This window comes from Erinaceus europaeus, chromosome 10 (genome assembly GCF_950295315.1).
Source record: "Erinaceus europaeus chromosome 10, mEriEur2.1, whole genome shotgun sequence".
Lineage (NCBI taxonomy): Eukaryota > Metazoa > Chordata > Mammalia > Eulipotyphla > Erinaceidae > Erinaceus > Erinaceus europaeus.
In genome coordinates this window covers 74,267,481-74,292,465 of record NC_080171.1, presented here as the reverse complement: position 1 = coordinate 74,292,465, position 24,985 = coordinate 74,267,481, and the positions used below count along the sequence as shown (strand labels likewise).

At 42.6% G+C, this 24,985-nt stretch overlaps 1 protein-coding gene across 8 annotated transcripts in view; it reads right to left on the bottom strand.

The window, feature by feature from the left end:
* The window catches only part of SMARCA2 (SWI/SNF related, matrix associated, actin dependent regulator of chromatin, subfamily a, member 2), a 277,308-nt gene that overhangs the window by 179,319 nt on the left and 73,004 nt on the right, over positions 1 to 24,985 (bottom strand). For all 8 annotated transcript variants that reach the window (XR_009552039.1, XR_009552040.1, XM_060199759.1 and 5 more), the window contains exons 9-12: positions 24,502 to 24,672; positions 6,926 to 6,979; positions 2,091 to 2,221; positions 1,305 to 1,362 (exon numbers count right to left, since the gene is read on the bottom strand). Coding sequence is in view for 6 of the 8 variants with exons in the window: in XM_060199759.1 (XP_060055742.1) it covers positions 1,305 to 1,362; positions 2,091 to 2,221; positions 6,926 to 6,979; positions 24,502 to 24,672 (414 nt within the window). In the remaining 2 variants the exon portion in view is untranslated. The remainder of the gene's footprint in view (positions 1 to 1,304; positions 1,363 to 2,090; positions 2,222 to 6,925; positions 6,980 to 24,501; positions 24,673 to 24,985) is intronic.

Below are 24,985 nucleotides of genomic sequence, written 5' to 3'. Positions count from 1 at the left end.
GGACTGTTTACAAATAAACAAAAACCAGAAGCATGGTCCAGGAAGTGGCATAGTGAATGAGGTGTTGGACCCTTAAGCATGAGGTCCCAAGTTTAATCCCCACCATCACATGTACCAGAGTAAAACTCTAGTTCTAGCTACACTTTTCTTTTATTATTATTTTTTTAAACTACTTTAGACAGCACATGTCCACAAAACCAGAAGAAAATGGCAATTGCCTTAAAATCATAATGAGCTATGCTTGGGCTAGGCCCCCAAACCCGAGCCAGGGCAGCATGAAGCCAACATTTACACGGCTAAACACCAAAGACCCCACACCAATGGTGCTCTAATAAGGGAGATGGACATCCTCTTTTCTTCCCACTGTTTATGATTATCAAGTGTTTCACAGTTTATCTTAAAAAAAAAAAAAAAACAACTTTACTATTTCTATTAATGGCATTCAAAATGAATATATTTATGTCCTGGATAAATTAAGTAAGGGCTCTTTCTAAGAGATAAGGGAGACTAGCATACCCAAGGAATTTAAACAAAGGCCATCAGGATGGACAATAGGTTGTGTTGCCCTTTTGTTCTCAGTTTCCTACTTACAAATAGACTCTAAGGACTCAAGGGCTCTGGCAATTTTTATGCAAAGCAAACCACTTAAATGGCATAGAATTCCAGGGCAGGGCATTGGTGCACCCAGTTAAGCTCACATATAACCACACACAAGGACCCAGCTATGAGCCTCTGCTCCCACCTGCAGGGCGGACACTACATGAGTGGTGAAGCAGGTCTGCAGGTGTCTCTCTTTCTATCTTCTTTCTCAATTTCTCTTTGCTCTATCAAAATAGAAGGTGGAAAACATGGCTGTTGGGAGTGGCAGTATGTAGTAGTTCCATATGTGGTAGTTCAGTATGTAGTCACTGAACCCCATCGATAACCCTGGTGGCAATAAAAAAAAAAAAAAAGCATAGAATTCCATTCCTCAAAGATCTTGCTATCACCTCTTCTTTAATACCGACTTTTCTCATCCTTCTCTTTCTCCCTCCCTCTCACTCTTTCCTACTTTGCTTTCTTTTTTCCCTACAACCGCTAAGTAAATTTGGCACTTGCCAAGCTCCCCTGCAGGCTATGATGGTCCTGAGAGGTCACAGTAGTTTGAAGCATATCTGAACCAAGCTTTGGTGACTCCTCAGCCTGTCATCACCCAAAGGCCAGCACAGGAGGAGGAGTGACACAAAGTTAAGAATGACAAGAAGCTTTCTCACCCATAAGTGGTCAGAGCAAGAAACTCCAGAGAGAGAGAGAAGCTGCCATACCTCCTCCTCATAGTCAGAGTCACTCTCTTCACTGTCGGAGCGAGGGGCGACTTCGTATCTGTAGGAGGAGTGAGGAACAAGAGCTGACTTAGTTCTTCAAATCATCAAGCAACACACACACATGACTTAACCAGCATATTCTGCATATGGATGACAAACGCAGGCCAGCATTTCAATCAGTCCAACAAAGGCTGTGTTGTTTTGGTTCCAAGATTTGTATATGGATCACAAAAATCTCCATGTTTTAAATAAATTTGATAAAACAGAGAGCACTTGAGAAAGGAAGGGGAGACAGAAGGGGAGAGAGATGGACAGATACCTGTAGCCCTGCTTCTCTGCTTGTGAAGCATCCGCCACCTACATGTGGGATCGAGGTCTTGAACCCAGGTCTTTTAAAAAACTTCCATTTTTCATATTTCATATATTTGTTTATTTACTAGATAGTGAAACCACTGTTCTCAGCAGCCAGTCCCCCCCCCCCCCCGCCACTTTCTTTTACTTGATAGGACAGAGAGAAATCCAGAAGGACAGGGGAGCTGGAGAAAGAAAGATAGCTGCAGCCTTGCCTCTCTGTTTGTGAAGCTTCCCTGCCACCTACCTCCACAGGTGAGGACCAGGGGCTTGAACCCAGGTCCATACACAATGGAACACATGTGCACTCAATCAGGTGCACCACCACCACCACCACCACCCAACCCCTGTTGTTTTAGGTCCAAGATTTTACTAGCTCTATAAAACTCTAAATTCAAGGCAAAGAACCTGGGTAACTCTGCACCAATGCCTTACCCTGGATTCATTTCCAGCCAGGCGTCCAGCTGACTTGCTTTTGGAGCTTCTGGTCCAAACAGGACCTTGCCTGTTTCTGTGTGGGTGACCTTGACAGGGAGGTCGCTCATCTGGCTGCTTTCATCTATTGGCTAGAAAAGAGAAAAGAACATGTCACCCCGCTCTTGGTGCTAAGATGTGCTCTTCCTCTTGAACTGGAAGGCACCCTGTCTTTGGGCTGCCCAGTATCTGAAGCCTTTTCTTCCAGTGGAAATCCTACCAGCTCTTGGGTGTTGGTGAGAAGTGGAAGGTCGCCTCCTATTGAAGAAATTGAGAACACCTGCCTCCTTGGCTGCCACAAGACCTCAGCACCACCTATTGGGCTTACTCATTAGGAGCTTAAGGTCAAGGGCACGAGCAAACAGAGGCAGAAGGGCAGAGGATGACCATGGCAGAACCAGCACAGTGGAAATAGTCACACTGAGCATCTGCCTACACTCTCATTGCTCAGAAAAAGAGCCTGGCTAGCTGATGAATTCCTCCATCTCCTATTAATACAGCCCTTGCCTTATTTAAATCTGGCTGAAACAGTTTTTGTCATTTGTGACTAAGAGCTCTCGCCCTCAAATAAGACCTCTCTAGATAAAAGACTATAGCAAAGTTCTTGTGTCAGAAAGAACAGGAGAAAGAAAAGGTATTGTCACATGTACCCTTTGTCACGTGTGTCCTTTCATCAGTGGCTGTTTGGTTTCAGCAGAAGCAGTGTCCTTTCTCCAAAACCCAGGCACTGGGTACTGAGCCCAAGCATGGGTGCCTATGAATGTAATAAAACCAGCAAAAAAAAAAAAAAAAAAAAGAGGAAGAAGAAAGAAAGAAAGGAGAGAAGAAAAGGAAAGAAAAAAAAAGAAAATGCTGTTCATCTGAAAATGGGTGAATCAGTAATGACTGAGTCAAAATTCATTTACTGTACTTTCTAAGGGAAAATAAGACTTGTTCAGAAAATCAAGCGGAAGAAACTGCCAAGGCTGAATTTGACCTATTGCAGAGTACAGATTATTTCCAAAGGCCTCAAACTTGGGTAATCATACGCAAATAAAGAGTAGTGATTGTAGTGTGCCTGACCATGGAAGAACTCCTCCTTCCACAGGCAAGACTTTGATTTGCAGACTTTTTTTTCAGTAGTTCCAGTTCTATCTCTTCAAAAATAATATGATTCAATATTTAGACAAACGGTTAACTTCAAAGAACCCTACAAGATTCTTAATGGGAATTAAATAGAAATGAGATCTGGGGAAGAAAGTTCAACTTCTTATAGCATAAAACTTTCATGCCAGGGCCCAAGTTCAATGCCTGGCACTGCCTCATGTCAGAGATGACCAGTACACTGTTGTGTCTTTCAACCTCTTTTAAAACAATAGGCAAATAAATACATCTTTAAAAAAAAAAGAAATTAAAAATGGCAAAGAGCGGGGGGCGGGGGAGATAGCATGGTGGTACTGCAAAAGACTTTTATGCCTGAGGCTCTGAAATCCCAGTTCAAGCCTCTCAACACTTTAAGCCAGAGCTGATCAATGTGCTGGCTAAGATAAATAAATAAATAAATAAATAAATAAATAAATAAATATAACCAAGTAAAAAATGATAAGAAAAAAAAGTTGGTTATCTGCAAATATTGAGCATTAGTTCTTTCTCCTCCCCCACTGAAGAAAGCATTACTAGAGGGGCCATGCGGTGGCACATCTGGTTAAGCACACACATTATAGTGCATTAGGACCCAGGTTTAAGCCCCTGGTTTCCACCTACAGGAGGAAAGCTTCATGAGTGGTGAAGCAGGGCTACAGGTATCTCTGTCTCTCTCTCCTCTATCTCTCCCACTCCTCTCAATTTCTCTGTCTCTATTCAGTAATACAAATAAATAAAAATATTTTTAAAAGCATTACCAGAAATAATGTGTTAGAGATTTTCCACAAAGGTGCCCTTTGAATAGTAAAAAGGTTTCTTGTGTTCTTTCTCTTCCCATGAGGTATGCTAAAGCATGGCTGTGCTCTCCCTGACTTTGCATAGCAAGATGGCACTTCTCATTAACGGGAAAGGTCATCCACGTGCTCCTGCAATAAGGAAGGGGATCTCCCACATGCTAGCATCTCCCTTGGATATATCATATCCCTCTCTCTATCTTGAGCTATTCCAACACAGCTTGCTTTACTTCATGTCTCATGTCTCTGAGAAGTGGGTACCAATGTAGTAGCAGGAATTAGAACCCAGGAAAAAGCACTGCAGAGCAGAATAAGGACATAAATGAGGCAAGATGCCCACTTTGCCAACTTTAGCAAACAGAACACACATGTACTAAAATTGGAAGATGAAGAGGTAGAAGAGGAGGAGGAGAAAGAAGACAAAAATGGTCTAGCCAGGAGTTGGGAATTGGTGGGTAATTGCCCAAGGAGTTAATCAGAGAAAAGTGTGCCATTGGGGGCCAGGTGGTGAAACACTTGGTTAAGCACACACATTATATTGTGCAAGGGCCCAGGTTTGAACCCTTGCCCACCCCCCACCCCCTACAGGGGGAAGCTTCATGAGTGGTGAAGCAGAGCTGCAGGGGTCTCTCTGTCTGTCTCCCTATCTTTCTCCCTGACCTCTCAGTTTCTGGCTATCTCTATCCAATAACAAATAAGTAAAAAAAAAAAAAAAAAAAAAGTACTATCACACACGTTCAATCTCTCCCCAGTGCTTGTGTTTTTTGTTTGTTTGTTTTGTTTTGTTTTGTTTTTGCCTCCAGGGTTATTGCTGGGATTCAGTGCATGCACTACAAATCCACTGCTCCTGGAGGCTATTTTTCCCTTTTTGTTGCCCTTGCTATTCATCATTGTTGTTATTGCTATCATTGTTGTTGGGTAGGACAGAGAGAAATCGAGAGAGGAGGAGAAGACTGAGAGGTGGAGAGAAAGATAGACACCTGCAGACCTGCTTCACCACTTGTGAATTGACATCACTCATGGCATGTGCAATTAACCTGCTGCGTTAACACTTGGACTTCCACCCCACCCCCAACCAAGTGCTTGTTAATTACAGACCCATGTGAGGCTTGCTTAGTTAGGGTTGGCTTTTACAAATTAGAGTTGCTTCTAAGTGCTCTGATAAACAGTATTCTCCCATAAGAGCCCACTGAGAGTTTCTTCACATCAGACATTTATCACCCTTCCTTTCCTTCTTTGTGATGGATTATAGTGGTTAAGCACCATTTATTGTTCAGGAGGTTTCTGTATAGATTCAGTGGATCCAACCTTTCATCTGTATACCCAGGTGGCTGGCATTCAGAGTAGAGTTCACATGCACAGTGATTCTAGAATGGGCAGGTCACCCCTGACTCACTCCAACCACCTAACTGGGTTTATCTGTGCCTGGGAGATGAGGAGATGTCTGAAACAAATTCCCATTTCATCCTGCTCTGGGGCATGGGGTCCCTTCTCACATGAGTCCCTGACGTAATAAATATTGAGTTCTCAGAGATTTAAAAAAAAAAAATTGCCAGGAGGGCCAGATGGTAGCACACCTAGTTGAGTACACATGTTACCATGTGTGAGACCCTGAATTTGAGCCCCCAGTCCCCACCTGCAGTGAGGAAGCTTCAAGAGTGGCAGAGCAGGTTTGCAGGTATTTTTCTCTTCCTTTCCCTATCTCCCATTTCCCTCTCAATTTCTCTGTCTTTTAAAAGACGTAAGTAAGTAAATATATCAGAAAAATTCAACAAGTAAATAATGATGTTCTCATAATTTAGAAGATTATTGGGGATAGTAGGGACTAAAATGCAGGAACATGCTCCTGACTCTACAAATAGAACATGCCAGAAAATAAGTCAACCAAAAGTGTGATAGAAGAGGAGATGATTATGCTTAGGGAAGTGAGTATAAGGAAGTGAAAGACATTACTTGAATGGTTTCACTCACATGTGGAATGCAAACACTCACATGTGGAACTTGCAAACAAACAAAACAAGAAGTAATAAGCTATCTCTAAGGCTTTGTGAGGACTGTGGAGGTTATCATGGAGGGTGGGGGCAGGTGCAGTGTGAAACTACACACCTGGTATCTTACAATCTATCTTATAAGATACTGTTAAATATATTTATATATTATGTGAGCCAAAAGTGTGAACTGCTTGCCTCATGGAGTTTCACAATGCCAAATTAATAGTCAGTAAAGGCCTGGGTCACATTTTAATCCTCTGTATCACTTACTGGGTAAATATAATTTTAGCATCGCTTAGGCTTTTTACAAACTCTGCGAACTTATGTTTATGTGTGCACAAAAATTCTGAAATGGCACATAAGAAATTTAATCATTAATGACAAGCAGTCTGAGATGGAATGAGCTTTCAATTCATCCCTTTCATATATGTGATTCTAAATTCCCACTATGCTAAAATTAGCTCTACTATTCTTACTTAAAAATGAATGACTGGGCAAAACTTGAAGTAGTTTGCAGGGGCTGGGTAGTGGTGTATCATGTAAAGTGCATACACTGTTATACTCAAGGACCTGGGTTCAAACCCCTGGTTCCCATCTGCAGGGAGCAAGATTCACAAGTGGTGAAGCAGGTCTGCAGGTGTCTTCTTCTCTCCCTCTTTATCTCCCCCACCCCTCTCAATCTCTCTCTGTCCTATCAAATAAAAATAAAGGAAAAGAACATCCACTGGGAGTGGTGGATTCACTGTGCAGGAAATGACCCCCAGAGATAACCCTGATGGCAATGATGATGATGTGATGATAATGAGTTTTTACAAAACAGTACTACAAGGTGAAGACAGGATGTGTTCAACAGGACACAGCAGAAATAAATGGACTCAAGATCCCTTACCTCTCCATCTGGCCCCAGAGCAGCCTCTCCTCCCTCTGCATTCTCTTCAGCCTTCTGCAAAACAGCAATGTTACAGGTGAATCAAGCTAAGGAATATGGGAAGACTCACAGAAACTTTGTATAGTTCAGGATTACATTTCATTACCCCTCCTTATCTAAATCCAGCAAAAACTAAGTACTGTTGTCTTTTATTTTTTTCAAAATTTCTTTATTTTATTCCTCTTCATTTCTATATCTTCACTATGTAAGGCAAAACTGTATTCTGTTAGTGACTTTCAGAGAGTTATTTAGTGTTGTGATGGCCGGCTGACGTCAGCCCTGGAGACAGAGCATACAGTGATCTGCACAAACACACAATGGACTGTGGGTGGATCTGGTCTGTGCAAATGCACAAAGCATTGTGGGTACACTGAATAGACACATCGAGCCAGAACCCTGGTCTCTTTGGCTGCTGCTTCTTCTCCTGGTCAGACGGATCTCAGCTGAGGTTCTTGAGGTGTCTGCCATGGCTGCCACTCCTGGGAACTGAACATATGTAACTCAGCTAGCTGGTAAACTCTAAGACTCCTCCTTATGGCTGTAAAGGAGTCTTAGAGTTTACCATGGACTCTATGGACCTAAGGTATTCTTTTTTTTTTTTTTAAATTATTTATTTATTATCTTTTGTTGTAGTTATCATTGTTGTTGTTACTGATGTTGTCGTTGTAAGATAGGACAGAGAGAAATGGAGGGAGGAAAGGCAGACAGAGAAGGGGAGAGAAAGATAGACACCTGCAGACCTGTTTCACTGCCTGTGAAGTGACCCCCCTGCAGGTGGGGAGCCGGGGGCTCAAACCGGGATCCTTAGTCCGGTCCTTGCATTTTGCGCCATGTGTACTTTACCCGTGGTGCTACCGCCTGACTCCTGGATCTAACATATTCTTAACCCCTGATGATAACTGCTATTTTGCAGTACCTAAAATAATGTTCTATACCTCTATACTGCCCTAATAAAACCCTGATTCCTTTAAACCTACTCCCAGCCGTCCCTCAGCTGAATCTATTACATGCTGTAGCCAAAGCCCCTTTTAATTTTAGTTATAACAGTTTAGAAGCAGGAGTTAGACTGGGGAAATGCAAGGCGATTTTGCAATGAACTTTCATTTCTGAGGCTCCAAGATCCAAGGTTCAAGCCTCAGCATTACTATAAACCAGAACTGAGCATTGTACTGCTTCTTCTTCTTCTTCTAGCGTTTGCCCTTCTTCCATAGCCAGTCAACAGCGTCAGGTTGAGCCTGATGTAAAGTTTCGAGACCTCCTTTGAATCTGGAGAGGTGGCAGTCGTTGACTATGTGGGTCATAGTACTGCTAAAAACAACCAACAAACCCAGGTATCATTCAAGAATGAAATGACAGATCTGTGGATCGTGTCTTCCAGAATTCAAAGAATTTTTTTAAATGACTTATTTTATTTTGTAACTTCATTTATTTAATTTGAGAGGACAGTGAGAAATTTAGAGGGGAGAGGGATATAGAAAGGGAGAGAGACAATGGGATATGAAGAGACCTGCTTCATCATTTGTGAAGCTGCTGCCTTCAAGTGGAGACTGGGGGATTGAACCCAGTTCCTTGCATACTGTGCTGTGTGCACTTAACCAGGTGTACCACCACCCAGCCCCCAAGAATTCAAGAGGCTTAAGATAGCAGGAAGGAGGTCAGAATCTGAAATATTCTTGTTCCGTCTGGCATCAGGAAGATGAAGTCTAATGTAATTAGCTCTACTCTCCTACTTTGTTGGTGATTTGCTCTTCCTTACTTTTCTTTCTTCCTTCCTTCTTTCCTTCCTTCCTCCCTCCCTCCCTCTTTCTCCTTTCCTTCCTTCCTCCCTCCCTCTTTCTCCTTTCCTTTCTTTCTTTCTTTCTTTCTTCCTCTCTTTATTATTATTATGTTTTAATTTATTTATTTTCCCTTTTGTTGCCCTTGTTTTTCATTGCTGTAGTTATTATTGTTGCTGTTATTGATGTTGTTGTTGGATAGGACAGAGAGAAATGGAGAGAGGAGGGGAAGACAAGGGGGGAGAGAAAGATAGACACCTGCAGACCTGCTTCACTGCTTGTGAAGCGACTCCCCTACAGGTGGGGAGCCAGTGGCTCGAACCAGATTCTTGGTCCTTGTGCGCCTCGCTTAACCTGTTGCGCTACTGCCCGACTCCTTCCCTCCCTCCCTTCTTTCCTTCCTTCCTCCCTTCCACACTGCTCAACTCTGTCTTATGGTGGTGCTGGGATTGAACCTGAGACCTAGGAGCTTCAGTCATCAAAGTTATTTGTGTATCCATTATGCTATCTCCCCAGCCCAGTTTTCTAGTCTTGGTGACTAAAAATACCTATAAAGAATAAACTTAGAGGGGGGCAGGTGGTGGTGCACCTGGTTGAGTGCACATGCTACAAAGCACAAGGACCTAGGTTCAGGCTCCTGGCCCCCCACTTGCAGGAGGAAAGCTTCACAAGTGGTGAAGCAGGGTTGCAAGTGTCTCTCTTACTTTCTGTCTCCCCACTCCCCTCTCAATTTCTCTTTCTCTACCCAAATTAAAAAAGAAAACAAAAACTTAGCACTGATCTTGTGCTGGAAAATCACAACATGATACAAAAAGCCAAACAAACAAAATTTTTAAAAAAACCCTCCGTGTTCTGATTTTTCATTCTGCCTAATCAGTACTCATAATCTAAAGTATTTCAACAATGGGTACATGGGGAAATTTGATGCAAATACTGTGGTCTCATGAAAAATTCTGTCAGCTACTTTCTAAAATACTCTAGTATCTTTGTTCATTAATCTCTAGGTGAGTCAACAACTGTCCAAATAAAAAGTTGAGAAGGGGAGTCAGGCAGTAGCGCTGCGGGTTAAGCGCATGTGGCCAAAGTGCAAGGATCCGAGTTTGAGCCCCCGAATCCCCACAGGTGGTGTAACGGGTCTACAGGTGTCTATCTTTTTCTCCCCGTCTTCCCTTCCTCTCTCCATTTCTCTGTGTCCTATCTAACAATAACAATATCAATAACAACAACAAGAACTAAAATAATAATGAAAAACAATGGCAAAAAAAGAGGGAAAATAAATATAAAATAAATAAATAAATAAATAAAAAGCTGAGATGATGAACACAGATATTGAACCTGTGTGAGAGGGGTTCATTTACTACAATATACATAAAATAGTCCCAATTTTTATAAATCCTTTAAATTTATAATCTCTTGACACAAGGAATCTTTAATGTCACCTTTATAGAGTCCTTATTTTAAAGTTATTGTTAGAAAGATATCCTATTTTTGTATAGTATAATGAGAAAAAACTAATCATTTCTTTTATCAAGACATTTAAGAAAATGAGCAGGAGTTGGGCTGTAGTGCAGCGGGTTAAGCGCAGGCGGCGCAAAGCACAAGGGCTGGCATAAGGATCCTGGTTCGAGCCCCCGGCTTCCCACCTGCAGGGGAGTCGCTTCACAGGCGGTGAAGCAAGTCTGCAGATGTCTGTGTTTCTCTCCTCTCTCCCCCTCCGTCTTCCCCTCCTCTCTCCATCTCTCTCTGTCCTATCTAACAATGATGACATCAATAACAACAATAATTATTACAACAATAAAACAAGGGCAACAAAAGGGAATAAATAAATATTTTTTTTTTAAAAAAGAAAATGCGCTTTCCTCTCCTAGGCCCTTTAGTTAGTTAAAAAAAAAAAAAATATATATATATATATATATATATATATACACACACACAAAATCATACAGTATCAATAGTAAATCCAGTTTGTTTATGAGAAGCAGTTTCCAAAAGTGTTTGAAAATTTGAAGTTCTCTTACAAATTTCTCACCAAAAAAAAAAAAAAATATATATATATATAGATGTATGTCAAAGTGAAAGCTATTTTAAAAAATGTAGCTTCCTAGAAGGAATAGAATAGGATATGAAAATATCCTATTGGCTATAATTCCCCCAAAGTTTTATTTTATGCTTCTGCCACCTGAAAGTGATTATTTTTACAAGTCAAAGAAGAATGGTGGGCATCACAAAGCACCAGACCCCAACCTCTGGGTCAGGGATTCAGAGAACAATGACAAAATTAAATTAAATTTAAAAAATGAAAAACTCAGAAAAGAATTCATCCCTGTTACTTGAGGATTCCCTTTCTGGAATTCTCTGGCCCTGTACTCAGGCAGCTTTTAATTAATGGGAAAAAGTCAATTAATTTCACCATTCTTCCTATACAAATCAGAAATAAGCTACAACTTTGGCCAACAAAGAAAATCAAATGAGATAATGAATAAACCAATTTTCACTATCTAGCCAGTGGAACTGGATCACCATTTCAATGAATAGCATATTAAAAAGCTTAAAGAACCCAAAATAATAGAATTAAAGCTATTCTAAGGGATACAGTTCTCTGAATATGCCACAGACCAAAGAGAGTGTTACCTAAAAACTGTCTCTGAATCAGATCCTTCCATTGCTTAAAAAAAAAAAAAAAAAAATCCTAGGGCAGAGGTAGATAGCATAATGTTTATGCAAACAGACTCTCATGCCTGAGGCTCCAAAGTCCCAGGTTCAATCCCCAGCACCACTCAGCTGAGTGTGCTACTACCTGGCACCCTCATTGGTATATTCTTATACCTATGATGGTGTTTGGCACTTAAAAGGCATGGAATAAATATATGGTGAATGAATGCAAGATCCAAAAATAATGTCTTCCATTTACTGTTGGCTCAATTATTTACTATGAAAGCAAATGGGTTCCAGTATATTGCCAGCCACAAAATAGAACAGGGATGTTGTTAGCATTTCCTGTGCCTACATCTAATTCTGTTGTGTTATTGTATGCAGTGCAAGCCAGGGGGCAGTGGACCCTACAGCAAGAAGTGGCAAGTCATCCCATAATGCTTTGGATTCTTTCATTTTGCTGGTGGTCCCCCAGTTGGCATGATTTCATAAATCTTTGTTCTCATACTAGTGTGATGCTTCAGTCTCCTCTACCACTCCAGAAAACAAATAGTAGCAGCAGGAACCAAGAACAATAATCCTCTCTTGTTTGGGTACAAAATAAACTCCAGGTAGACTGTAATTAGCACAACCATTTGAGCCAACTTTGGCAGTCACTGAACACCTGCTGGAGTCCCCTGCTGCTACCACATCTCCTGTGACCTGGGCAAGTCCCACAGGCCCTTTGTCCTGTGTTTGCAAAAATGTGTCTTCTGTCAATGTCATCGGCTGATGGATTGTTGTGAACCCAACAGGAGTTTGGGACTATTAGCATATGAATGACGTCAGCCTGAGGCAGGAACACAGAAGAGAATGATGTATAAAAGCACTGGCTTGGAGCAGCTTGCTCTCTTTGGCTACTGCTTCATCTTGGCAGAGGTGCTCCAGGTATTCACCATGGCTACTTCTCCTGGGAACTGAACACATGTGACTCTGCTAGCTGGTAAACTCTTTAAGACTCCTCCAGCCATGAGCAACCTATACCTCAGCTGGTAATTGTTTATCTTACTCCCTTATGATATCTGACTATTTTGCCTTTTACCCGGTTCACCCTAATCAGACCTTCTATTGTTTAAACCTGTTCTCAGCTCCCCGCTGTGAGTCCTTTTATGTGTAGCAGCTCCCCCAAACCCTTTCTAAATTAAAGTCCCTTTATCTTTCTCTCCCTTTCTCTGTCTTCCCCTCCTCTCTCCATTTCTTTGTCCTATCCAACAACAACATCAATAACAACAACAATAATAATTACAATACAACCAGGGCAACAAAAGGGAATAAATAAATATTTAAAAAGTTACAACAATGGATGGGGCTGACGTCCATTGATTAAAATCCTAAATGATCGAGAAGCACTGCAATTCACCTATTATTGAGGACTGAAGAAACTTTACACTTATCTTTTTCCCAGTCTCCCTCCTTACCTTTATTAGATAGGACACAGAAACTGAGAGCAGAGGTGAAGATAGAAAGGGAGAGAGACAGAGACACACCTACAGACCTGCTTCACCCCACCTGCAGGTGTGGAGCAGGGGCTCAAGCCTGGGTCCTTGCACTTGGTGGCATGTACGCTCAACTAGAGGTACCACTGCCCCCCCCCCCCGCCCCACACTTATCTTTTTCATTAAAAAAAAATTGAAAATGAAGTGGGCCTGGGTAGGGAGGAGGATAGTGTGGTGAACTGTCTCACAGGAGGGGACAGGAAGCAAGCTTGTCATCACTAGAGACAATTTCGGTGCCCCTTTTCCAAGGCAATTCACAGTATTCATTTTGGGGTACTCACAAAGCTGTAGGCACAGCGTACCTATCTTCCTAGTAGATGCCAAATAAAGCAATTGCTGGCAGGGGTGAGTAAGGGAAGGGCTTTCTAGAGAGGAAACTCCAGTGGAAGCTAAACTCCAAAAGAAAATTGACTTCAATGGGGCACTTCACTTAGATTACTATAACATGGGCCACACACACACAGCCTCATTCCATAAAGAAACAGTTTTCTACCCAATATTTTATGACCCATATTATAAAGTGCAAACATTTTCCTCCTCAGCAGGTGCTGTTATAATATGCTGAAACAACACTCAGGTCTGCTGGCATCTTAAAGGACGCATTCTGCTTGAATGGAAACATAAGCTTTCAGAAACCACTCAGATTACTTTTACTGTCATTTAAGTGGACCTCTGAGCATTAAGATAGGTGATCAGGCAATAAAACATCCCCAAGAATATCAAATTTATAGGTGATTGCATGAGATTTGGGTTGAGCCATGCAGAAAAAACCAATTCCCACATTTTGACTCCAGTAAACTGGTCAATCCAGTTAAGCAAGTCTTTGATCCAAACTTCTGTTTTCATCCATTTGGATACTCAAACTGGTTAAATAAATCTGATTATTGCGCTTATTCTTACCCTCACAATAGCTGCTATGCTCAAACTCTCCAAACTATCTCCAAGCCTCACTCCCACATAGGAAACTCTCCTTGTAGAGGAAAATGACCATCAGCTGCATAATCTTGGGGAAAACACAAGAGATGAATAACCGAGAAGAACCAGAGAGGTGATCTCTGAGAGGTAGTGCAGTGGATAAAGCATTGGACTCTCAAGCATAAGGTCCTGAGTTCACTTCCCGGCAGCACATGTACCAGAGCAATGTCTGGTTCTTTCTCTCTCTCCTGCTATCTTTCTCATTTATAAATAAATAAAATACTTAAAAAAAAAAAAAGAAGAAACAGAGTAACTTGAATTTAAATGTCTGCACAATATTTGTCTCTTGCATTCGATATTTTTTTTCATCAACAATTATACCAAGAGACTTTTCTTGTCTTTAAGTGTAGCTAGTAATAAAATGTATTTCCTATCTACTGATGAATTATCCACTGACACCTATACTTGAAATTCCCCACTGAAGCATTTCAGTCCTGAGATACAATCATGATGGACAAGGCTGCCCAGGAGGCGGCATAGTGGGTAAAGTGTCAGATTCTCAAGCATGAGGTTAGCAAGTTTGATTCTCACCATGGCATGTGCCAGATTAATGCTCTGATGCTTTCTCTCCCACCCCCATTAATAAAATAAACATATTTCTCAAAAAAAAAAAAAAAAAGCACTGACGAGAGAGAAGGGGAGAGACTACAACTCTCAGAGAGGAAATCAAACACACTGACAAAAAGGCACTACATTCTCCTGGATTTTGAGTTTTCCCCCCCCCTTTGATATAAAAGGTTTCTTAGAAGTGGCCCAAACACTTGAATAAATCCCTCTCTCCATTGTTACCAGTCATTTCTATCAGGAACAACAAAACAGACCCTTTGTGGGCCTCCATAGGACCTTGCCCTCAACTTGGATCAACAAGGGTAGAGAATGTTCCATCCTCTGAAGGGAGGCTGGACAACATACTCTATACTACACCTGAGGAAGATGGGTCAATTCTGGAGCAGCATGGAATGTTCCTACTCATGACCACAGAATGTGAGCTCAGCTCTACAGGGATGCAGAGGTTACACAGGCTCCTAAGCTAATTATAGGCCCCAGATCACATCAAATCGATGGGGTTTACAGTCAACAATATTTATACACCTTTCCCATACCCAGCTTTCTGGTCCTTTTTCCAGCCATGACATCATTTCCCCAGACAATAACTTGGATCCACTGGCATATCAGATTTCAGGCTCAGGGGTAAAAAGAAAAAAAAAAAAAAAAACTAGTATAGATACAGGCCCTTTGGAATTTAACCAAAATATGCCTACTAGCTATCTACAAAATGGAGCCTCCCCCCCCCACACACACATACTCTTCATCTGCACCATTCCAGCCCTTAGCCCTTAGCTGAGGTAAAGAACAAACACCTCATCACAGACCCCTGCAAGCGTCAACCCGGCTTTGACCTAGCACGTTATGATTGGGCCCTCCTCAATCACTATCGAACAGGCCGTGGCCGGTGCGCCCTATGTTCCATCGCTGGGGAGCCAGAGACGACCCGAACTGCCCCTGCGGCAACAGACAGACTATGACTGCCACCTCTCCAGATTCAAAGGAGGTCTCGAAACTTTACATCAGGCTCAACCTGACGCTGTTGACTGGCTACGGAAGAAGGGCAAACGCTAGAAGAAGAAGAAGCCCTTAGGTCCATGATTGGTCAACAATTTGTTTGGCTTTGTATGTTAACTTTCTTGTCAAGCACCAGGTTCCAGATGCTAGCATGATGCTGACCAGACTTCCCTGGACAGACAATCCCACCAATGTGTCCTGTAGCTCTGCTTCCCCAGAGCCCTTCCCCACTAGGGAAAGAGAGAGACAGGTTGGGAGTATGGATCGACCTGTCAACACCCACACCCATGTTCAGTGGGGAAGCAATTATAGAAGCCAGACCTTCAACCTTCTGCATCCCACAATGACCTTGGGTCCATACTCCCAGAGGGTTAAAGAATAGGAAAGCTATCAGAGGAGGGGATGGGATACGGAGTTCTGGTGGTGGGAATAGTGCGAAGTTGTACCCCTCTTATCCTATGGTTTTGTCAATGTTTCCTTTTTATAAATAAAAAAAAATAATAAAAAGAATAGACATAGAAATGAAACAGACCAAAAAAAAAAAAAAAAAAGAAGAAGAAGAAGTGGCCCAAACAAATAACAGGAGAATAGCTCAGCTCTATATACACACACACCTACTGGAAAGTTAGAAAGAGGAAATGAAATATTTATTTTTTTGGTCCAGAGTCAAGCACTCAGGCAGCTGAACCCCTGAAATGACAGGACGTCTAAGTAGTAGGTTGGGGGAGGAGGGGCAACCCAACTCCTCAGCTTAGCTAAAGGGCACACGCACCCTACTGCCCGCAAGAAAGGGCTGCACTGTATTATCACCAGAAAAACACAGTCAATTAGGATGCCATATAATTAGAAATTTCTCTTTATACGTGCTAAGGAGGGAAGTAGTAAGCAGAAGCCACCCCAAATGATAAATCCTGATTTTCCTTCTGCATGCCTCAGTAGTCAAAAAACCCATTACTGTCTATGAGTCATTCTTCTCCATAATATTCAACTGATCCTCAAAAAAAAAGGGGGGGGCTGTTTGTTTGCTCAGTATCACAGAGAATAAATAAGGGAGTAAAGAAGATATAAATTTTTTTTTGATATTTATTTATTCCCTTTTGTTGCCCTTGTTTTATTGTTGTAGTTATTATTGTTGTTGTTGGATAGGACAGAGAGAAATGGAGAGAGGAGGGGGAGACAGAGAGGGGTACAGAAAGACACCTGCAGACCTGCTTTATTGCTTGTGAAGCGACTCCCCTGCAGGTGGGGAGCTGGGAGCTTGAACCAGGTTCCTTATACCAGTCCTTGCACTTTGTGCCACCTGCGCTTAACCTGCTGTGCCACTGCCCAGTTCCCAGTAAAGAAGATTCTCTTAATTTTTTAATTATCTTTATTTATTAATTGGATAGAGACAGCCAGAAATTGAGAGGAAGGGGGAGATAGCAAGGGAGACACCTGCAGCCCTGCTTCATAAAACTTACCCCTGCAGGCAGGGGCCAGGAGCTTGAACCTGGGTCCTTATGCATGGTAACCTTTGCACTCAACTGGGTGAGCCTAATAGCACACTCACCTGGCCACTGTGCTGAGTTTGTTAACTAGGCATCTCAACATGTAAGAAATGGATTCCTTCTCTAACACTTAAGGTGATACATGTAGCCAGCATGTTTGCTCCCATTCCTAGAGCCTTGATGGAGAACCAGATGGCAAATGAGAAGTCACAGGGTGATTTCTCCATGTATACTTCCTAGAAATGGTTCTAAACAGGGAGATGATTCAAGGAGCTGGGGACAGATTAAAGGAGACCTTGAAATTACTCATAAACAACGAGACATAAGGAATGCCTCAAGAATGACAAAGGTCTTCTCTGTCACACAGGGGCAGTTCAAAAATATAGATACATGTAGAATTACAGTGCAAACTAAAGAGCCATCTTTCCTCAATTTAATCTCAACATCAACCACATTCATTTTTGAACAGCAATTATTTTTTTTCTTTATTTGATAGGACAGAGTGAAATCAAGAGGGAAAGGGAAGATAAGAGAGGGACAAACCAGGGAGCCAGGTGGTGGTGCCCCTGGTTAAGTGCATACATTACTATGCACAAGAACCCGGGTGTAAGCCCCCAGCCCCCAGCCCCCACCTATAGAGGAATGCTTCATAAGTGGTGAAAAAGTGCTTCAGGTATCTCAGGTATCTCTCTCACTCTCTCTCCCTATTTCTCTCTGTTCTATCCAATTAAATAAAGTATAAAAAACAGAGAGGGAGAGTCAGAGAGATACCTGCAGACTTGCTTCACTTGTGAAGCTTCTCCCCTATAGTTGGGAAACAGGGGGCTTGTGCCTAGTAATGTGTGCACCCAACTAGGTGTGCTACCTCCCACTCCCAAACAGTAGGACCTGTGTCTTAATCTGTGCTGCAAAGGTTACTCACAGTCAATGTCACTAGCTTACTAGGTAAAGGATATTTTCTCAAAATAAAGATGGATGCCTTAATGAAGAAACAAGCAAGCAATCAAACAAACAAAACACAACTGCAGAGAGGTCCAGCATAGGATTCAGCTCAAGAGTAACACACAGAAAGGAGCATCACGAATCCTTAACCTTCTAGATGCAGTTCCCCTCCCAACAGAGGAGCTGGAACGAGCAACTCCCAATCATTCACTCTAATGGAGGGGAGAAGAGCTAGAGATAATCCAACGTGTCAAATAATCAGCTTTTGAAAGCATCTGTTTCCCTGCCCTGGAATAAAGGTGCATCTGGAATTGGGTAGCTCATTCTGAACTAAGTCTTAAAGCCCCGTGAAAGGGATGGCTTTCAGGAAACTCTGGAAATGGACCCAGTTTCTTTATCTCTCTCTTTCCTTCCTCCCTCTCTTCCCTACTTTCTCCCTATCTGTTTTCCCCTTCCTTCCCTCCCTCCTTCCATACTTCCTCCCTCTTTTAGTTAAAAATATTGTTAATCTTTCTGTTGGAGAGACAGAGAAAAACCAAGAAAGAAGGGGGAGAAAGAAAGAGAGACACATCCTCTATGCAGGTGTGGACTGGGGGCTTCAACCTGTGTCCCCTGAGCATGGTAACAGATACATTCTATCAGGGGTGCCACAACCTGACCTCCTTCTTCACTCTTTCTTTCTTCACTTCCCTTCCATTTATTTATCTCACATGTAGAAACAAGATGGCTCAAGAAGGGAATGCAGCTGCTCCTCCTTAGCGCTGCTGAGGGCAGGGAGTGTTCAAATGCTAGGCATCCAAAAGCATGCCAGAAAGGGGAGAGAGGGCCTCTCAGAAAGTCACAATCTAACAGGACAGAGCATATGCTCACATGTATCCATAAATTAGGGCAAACTAAATGGGAATCTGGGGAATGTTATGCATGTACAAACTATTGTATTTACTGTTGAATGTAAAGCATTAATTCCCCAAGAAAGAAATAAAAAAAAAAAAAAAGTGACAGAAAAAAAAATTAGGGCAAACTATATACCGGAAAGCAAAAATATACAATAGTCTTTAGTGAGTCAGTATCAAGTTCATAATGAAATATCGTCCACTTAGACTTAGATACCCTCCTCACCTACTTCCTATTACAGTTCTCTCACTCACTCCAAAGCTAACCTTAGCAAAGCAAGAAGTGCAAAAGATGAGTAAGGGCAAGAGACTGGCATACTTCAACGATGACTCTTGAGTCACTATCAGGCCATTCCACCAGCTGGGGCCCTAATCAGGGAGTCCTGAGCTTCCCAAACAGACTTTATGGGCCTAGACCTCGAATAAATCCCTCTCTCCATTGTTACCAGTCATTTCTATCAGGAACAACAAAACAGACCCCTTTGTGGGCCCCCATAGGACCTTGCCCTCAACTTGGATCAACAATGGTAGAGAATGTTCCATCCTCCGAAGGGAGGCTGGACAACATACTCTATGCTACACCTGAGGAAGAAGGGTTGATACTGGGACAGCATGGAATGTTCCTACTCATGACCAAAGAATGTGAGCTCAGATATACAGGGATGCAGAGGTCACACAGGCTCCTAAGCTGAATATGGGCCCCAAATCACATCAAATTGATGGGGTTTACAGTCAACAATATTTATACCCCTTTCCCATATTAGGGAGCTACTCTTTCCTGATCCAGCTTTCTGGTCCTTTATGCAGCCATGACATCATCTCCCCAGACAATAACTTGGATCCACTTGCATATCAGATTTCAGGCTCAGGCAAAAAAAAAAAAAAGTATAGATACAGGCCCTTTGGAATTTAACCAAAATATGCCTACTAGCTATCTACAAAATGGAGCCCCCCTCCCCTTCATCTACACTATTCCAGCCTTTAGGTCTATGATTGGTCAACAATTTGTTTGGCTTTGTATGTTAACTCACTTTTCAGCCACCAGGTTCCAAATGCTAGTAGGATGCAACCAGACTTCCCTGGACAGACAACCCCACCAATGTGCCTTGGAGCTCCACTTCCCCAGAGCCCTTTCCCACTAGGGAAAGAGAGAGACAGGCTGGGAGTATGGATTGACCTGTCAACACCCATGTTCAGTGGAGAAGCAATTACAGAAGCCAGACCTTCAACCTTCTGCATCTCACCTTCTGCATCTGGATGCAACCAGACTTCCCTGGACAGACAACCCCACCAATGTGCCTTGGAGCTCCACTTCCCCAGAGCCCTTTCCCACTAGGGAAAGAGAGAGACAGGCTGGGAGTATGGATTGACCTGTCAACACCCATGTTCAGTGGAGAAGCAATTACAGAAGCCAGACCTTCAACCTTCTGCATCTCACAATAATCTTGGGTCCATACTCCCAGAGGGGTAAAGAATAGGAAAGCTATCAGGGGAGGGGATGGGATAGGGAGGTCTGGTGGTAGGAATTGTGTGACGTTGTATCCTATGGTTTTGTCAATGTTTCCTTTTTATAAATAAAAAAATTAAAAAAAAAAAAAAGAAAGTCACAATCCGCCACATTCAGTTGTGTGAGATAACCAGCTTCCCCGAGACTGGATGTGCTTTGGCACCTGTTACTCATTTTTCTGGGAACCAGTCCCTACTGCCAATTTAAATGCATGTTTGATTCCTGCCTGCCTGCCTGCCTGCCTGTCTGCCTGTCTGTCTCTCCCCCTGATTAAATGGAGAGGGTAAGGGTGCTTTACCCATCAGTGTTTTCTCCTTCATCCCTGCATGCAGTACACTGTCCAGGAAGCATTCGGTTAAAATCGGTTGAGTGAATACAGACAACAGAAAGACTAAGGATCATTATCAAACATAACAGCACGGGTCTTAGAGGTATAATGTCGGCCTACAGATGTTGTAAACTGGCACCACCAAAGGAAAATACTGTGACTGGTCCCAGCTCTGCTCAGATTAATGCAAAAACAATAGCACAATCACTGTGACTCAATTAGATTATCTTTGCCTTTGATGATACAATGTTCTAATACTATGACAGAAATCTAGCAATTGGAAGCCATAAAAACAAATCTAAGCTATTTTTCTTCCTCCTCCTCCTCCCTCTTCCCTCCTTCTTCTCCTCTTTCTCCTCCCCCTCCTTCTTGCCACCAAGGTTATCACTGGGGCTCAGTGAAGGCACTACAAATCCACTGCTTCTGGCTGCCACTTTTTCCCCTTTTATTTATTTATTGTGTTTATTTTTATTTGATAGAACAGAGATAGATTGAGTGTGGAGGAGATAGAAATAGACAGGCAGACACCTGCAGACATGTGTCACTGCTTGTGAAGCATCCCCTCTGCAGCTGGGTAGCAGCAACTCGAACCTGGGCCTTAACACATGGTAATGTGTTCTCAACTAGGTGCATCACTGTCCAACCACCGGCTGTTAATTTTTTAATTCAAAGAAGCACAGAATATGAACTTCAGTCCTAAAAATGCTAACAGTGACCTTTTATGACAAGCTCTGTAAAATCTCCCCCTGGGTGAGGGAAAATAGAAATTGTCATTACATGGCATCCACACAGGGAGTATTACAGAATTCCCTGTGCCTTTGTCATACTCACTAGCTCTCGAAGTGTGTGTGTGTGTGTGTGTGTGTGTGTGTGTACTCAGGAGCTGGAATTCTGAGTCTATGACACTACCTTGACAAGAAAATGAGGTACTCCGCACCAACAAGATTTCTTGCTCAGAGCCCTGAGTCATCCCTGTTCGACTTCACAATAAGGGGAAGCCAGTTCACACTAAAGAAATCAGGTGCAAGGAGGAGCGCTCTCAATCATTTATTCCTCCTCCTTAATTATGAAACAGGTACGAGAATTCAGGAGCCATGAAATTAATTATTTCTTGAAAAACATTTTGTTCAATTATTAAGGGTAAAGAATAAATGATTAAATGCCACCAGCCCTCAGTCTTGGCAATTCTGACAAAGACTTCCCAGCCAGTCATGTTTGTGTGCAGCCCACTCAGAGTCTACTTTGAAAACAAAATATCAAGCAAAAATATGACCGGAATACTTAGGCCTCAAAGAGGCTTTGTGATCCAGCGCTCAGCATGTCACCCGTGAGTCAATCAACACACACTTTATTCAGAGGGGGCATTTTCCATCTTACTCTGCATTTCTCACAACAACAGATGTACTTTATCCAACTTTGTTTTCTGTAGTGACTCAACTCCTTACCTGCACATAGTATGACAAGCTTGGTATCATTGTCAAATAGGCTTAAATATGTTTCCCAAGTATCCAAGAAGCCCTCTCTCATAATCGCTGGGATAGCTTTCAATGAACACAGTATTTTCATCTTAATTTTCACTCCAGTTTTATCCCAGCCCTTTTCCAAATGATACTAACAAAACACTAATGTATGGCCAACTTTTCCAGTTTCCTAGGAATCTGGTTACTTAAACAAAATGTGTGGGTCGGGTGGTGGTGCAGCTGGTTAAGTGCACATATTACCACATACAAGGAGTCATGAATAGTAAAGCAGGTCTGCAGTTGTCTGTCTCTATCCTTTTCTATCTTCCCCTCCCCTTGCAATTTCTTCCTGTCCCATCCAATAAAATGGAAAGAAAAAAAATGTATGGACAATGGAAAACAGGATATGAATTGTTCTGGTTTGATAGATATATTCTTTAAGTCCTTGTCCTTGGTAGCATGTTTATGTCCCAAGTACAGTCTTTAAAGCTATTCAGGTTTTGTAAAACCACTTTATTGGAGGGTGGGGAAGAGTTATTTACAAGATATTCTCACAGGTTCTTGTCTCCCCATGATGAGAGACTGTGCACCAAGTCTGCCAACTTAAGTCCTCCTCCGCCATGAAGCACTGGGCTCCTGATGCCCTCTCTATACATCTTCTATTCCATCCCCCTCCTTCCCTCTTTAGAGTCTCTGACTCTGTTACAGTAGATCACAGCTTGTCTAATTTATTTGGGGGGGGAATTAATGATTTACAGTAAATACAGTACATGTGTAAAAATTTCTCAGGTTTCTGCAAAACACACTTAAAAATATTTTATTTATTCCCTTTTGTTTTTTTATTGCTGTAGTTATTATTGTTGTTGTTACTGATGTCATCATTGTTGGATAGGACAGAGAGAAATAGAGAGAGGAGAGGAAGACAGAGAGGGGGAGAGAAAGACACCTGCAGACCTGCTTCACCACCTGTGAAGTGACTCCCCTGCAGGTGGGGAGCTGGGGGCTCGAAGCGGAATCCTTATGCCAGTCCTTGTGCTTTGTGCCACATGCACTTAACCTGCTGTGCTACCACCTGACTCCCTCTGCAAAACACTCTTAACCCCAGTCTAGGTCCTCCTCCACCATCATGCACCAAGAACTGAAAGCAATCCCCTTCCCAGCGTCCTTTACTTTTGTGCAGTACACCAAACTCAATCCATGTCCTGCTTTCTGTTTCTCCTTTCTGTTCTTATTTATCGATTTCTGTCCACGAGTGAGATCATACCATATTCATCCTTCTCTTCACATGATTCCTTCATGCTCCATCTAAGATGAGCTGAAGGCAAATTCATCATTTTAAATAGCTGAATAGTATTCCACTGTGTATATATACCACAACTTTTTCAGCCACTCATTTGTTGGATACCTGGCTACTTCTAGATTTTGGTTATTAAAATTCGTGCTATTATGGACATGGGTATACACAGTTCATTTTGGATGGGTATGTGGGGAAATTCCCCAGGAGAGGAATTGCAGGGTCATAAGGTAGGCCCATATCTAGCCTTCTGAGAGTTGTCCAGCCTGCTCTTCACAGGCGTTGGACCAATTTACTTCCCACCAACAGTGTTGGAAGATTCCTTTGCCCCTATAACCTCTCCAGCATTTCTTGTTACTGTGGGTTCTGATGTATGACATTATCATAGAGGTGAAATGGTATCTCACCCTGCATTTTCCCCTACCCACCCGCCCCGTGTGTGTGTGTGTGTGTGTGTGTGTGTGTGTTTGTGTGTGTGTGTGTGTGGCCTCTGGGGTTATTGCTGGGACCTGATGCTTGCACTATGAATCCACTGCTTCTATGGCCTTTATTTATTTATTTTTATTTTTTGGATAGGACAGAGAGAAATTGCGAGTGGAGGGGAAGATAGGGAGAAAGATAGACACCTACAGACCTGCTTCAGTGTTTGTGAAATGACCCCCCACCCCACCCCAACGCAGTGGGAAGCCAGGGGCTCAAACTGGGATCCTTGCATATGTCCTTGCACTTCCTACTATTATGTGCACTTAATCTGGTGCACTACTGCTTGGCCCCCTACCTTTCTGGTTGTTTTTTTTTTTTTGTTGTTGTTGTTTGTTTTATTAGGGGACTAATGTTTTACAGTCACAGTAAATACAATAGTTTATACATGCATATTTCCCACTTTTCCACATAACAATACAACCCCCACTAGGTCTATCATCATGTTCCAGGAGCTGAACCCTCCCTCTCTGTGTTTAAACTCTACCTATAAGTGAGATCATCCAGCACTCAGCCTCCTCCATTAGCATAAACTGTGCCTGCAACCCAATAATCTGGAGTATCTATTAAGGGAGGGAGGGGCATTTGTTATCCAAGGTCTTGACCTGGTCCCTGACTCAGCCTCAGCCACCACCAGGATACTCACCTTCCTCCTCCTTCTCCTCTTCTTCTTCTCTTTGGCTGCCTGGGCCTGTTTGTGCTCCCACACCAGGCTGGTGAGGTTGGCCACATACTCGTCTGTCTGCTGCAGAAGGTACGCCAGGCGCCGGTCCTTCTTCTGATCAATCAGTTTTCTATAGCCCTCTTCATCTTCAGCCTGTCGAGGGGAGAAGAGTGTTATGAGAATTGGCCTAGACTCCCTTCTCACTCAGTCCCCCACCCTCCCTCTGCCATGCTATGGGCTTTCACCATGCTATGGTGTGTGTGTGTGTGTGTGTGTGTTTTGGGGGGTATCCAGGCAGGGGAGCCCAGATGACCTGGGACCCAGAGAGCATGTGGGTATTCAGTGGCTGTGTCCTCAGAGATGCAGGGTCACAGTGAGGGTATGTGACCATACCATTTATGGGGTGTGATTGAACAAACACCCTTCTTTCTTTTATTTTTGTCATTGCTAAGGCAGTCTCTCCGAA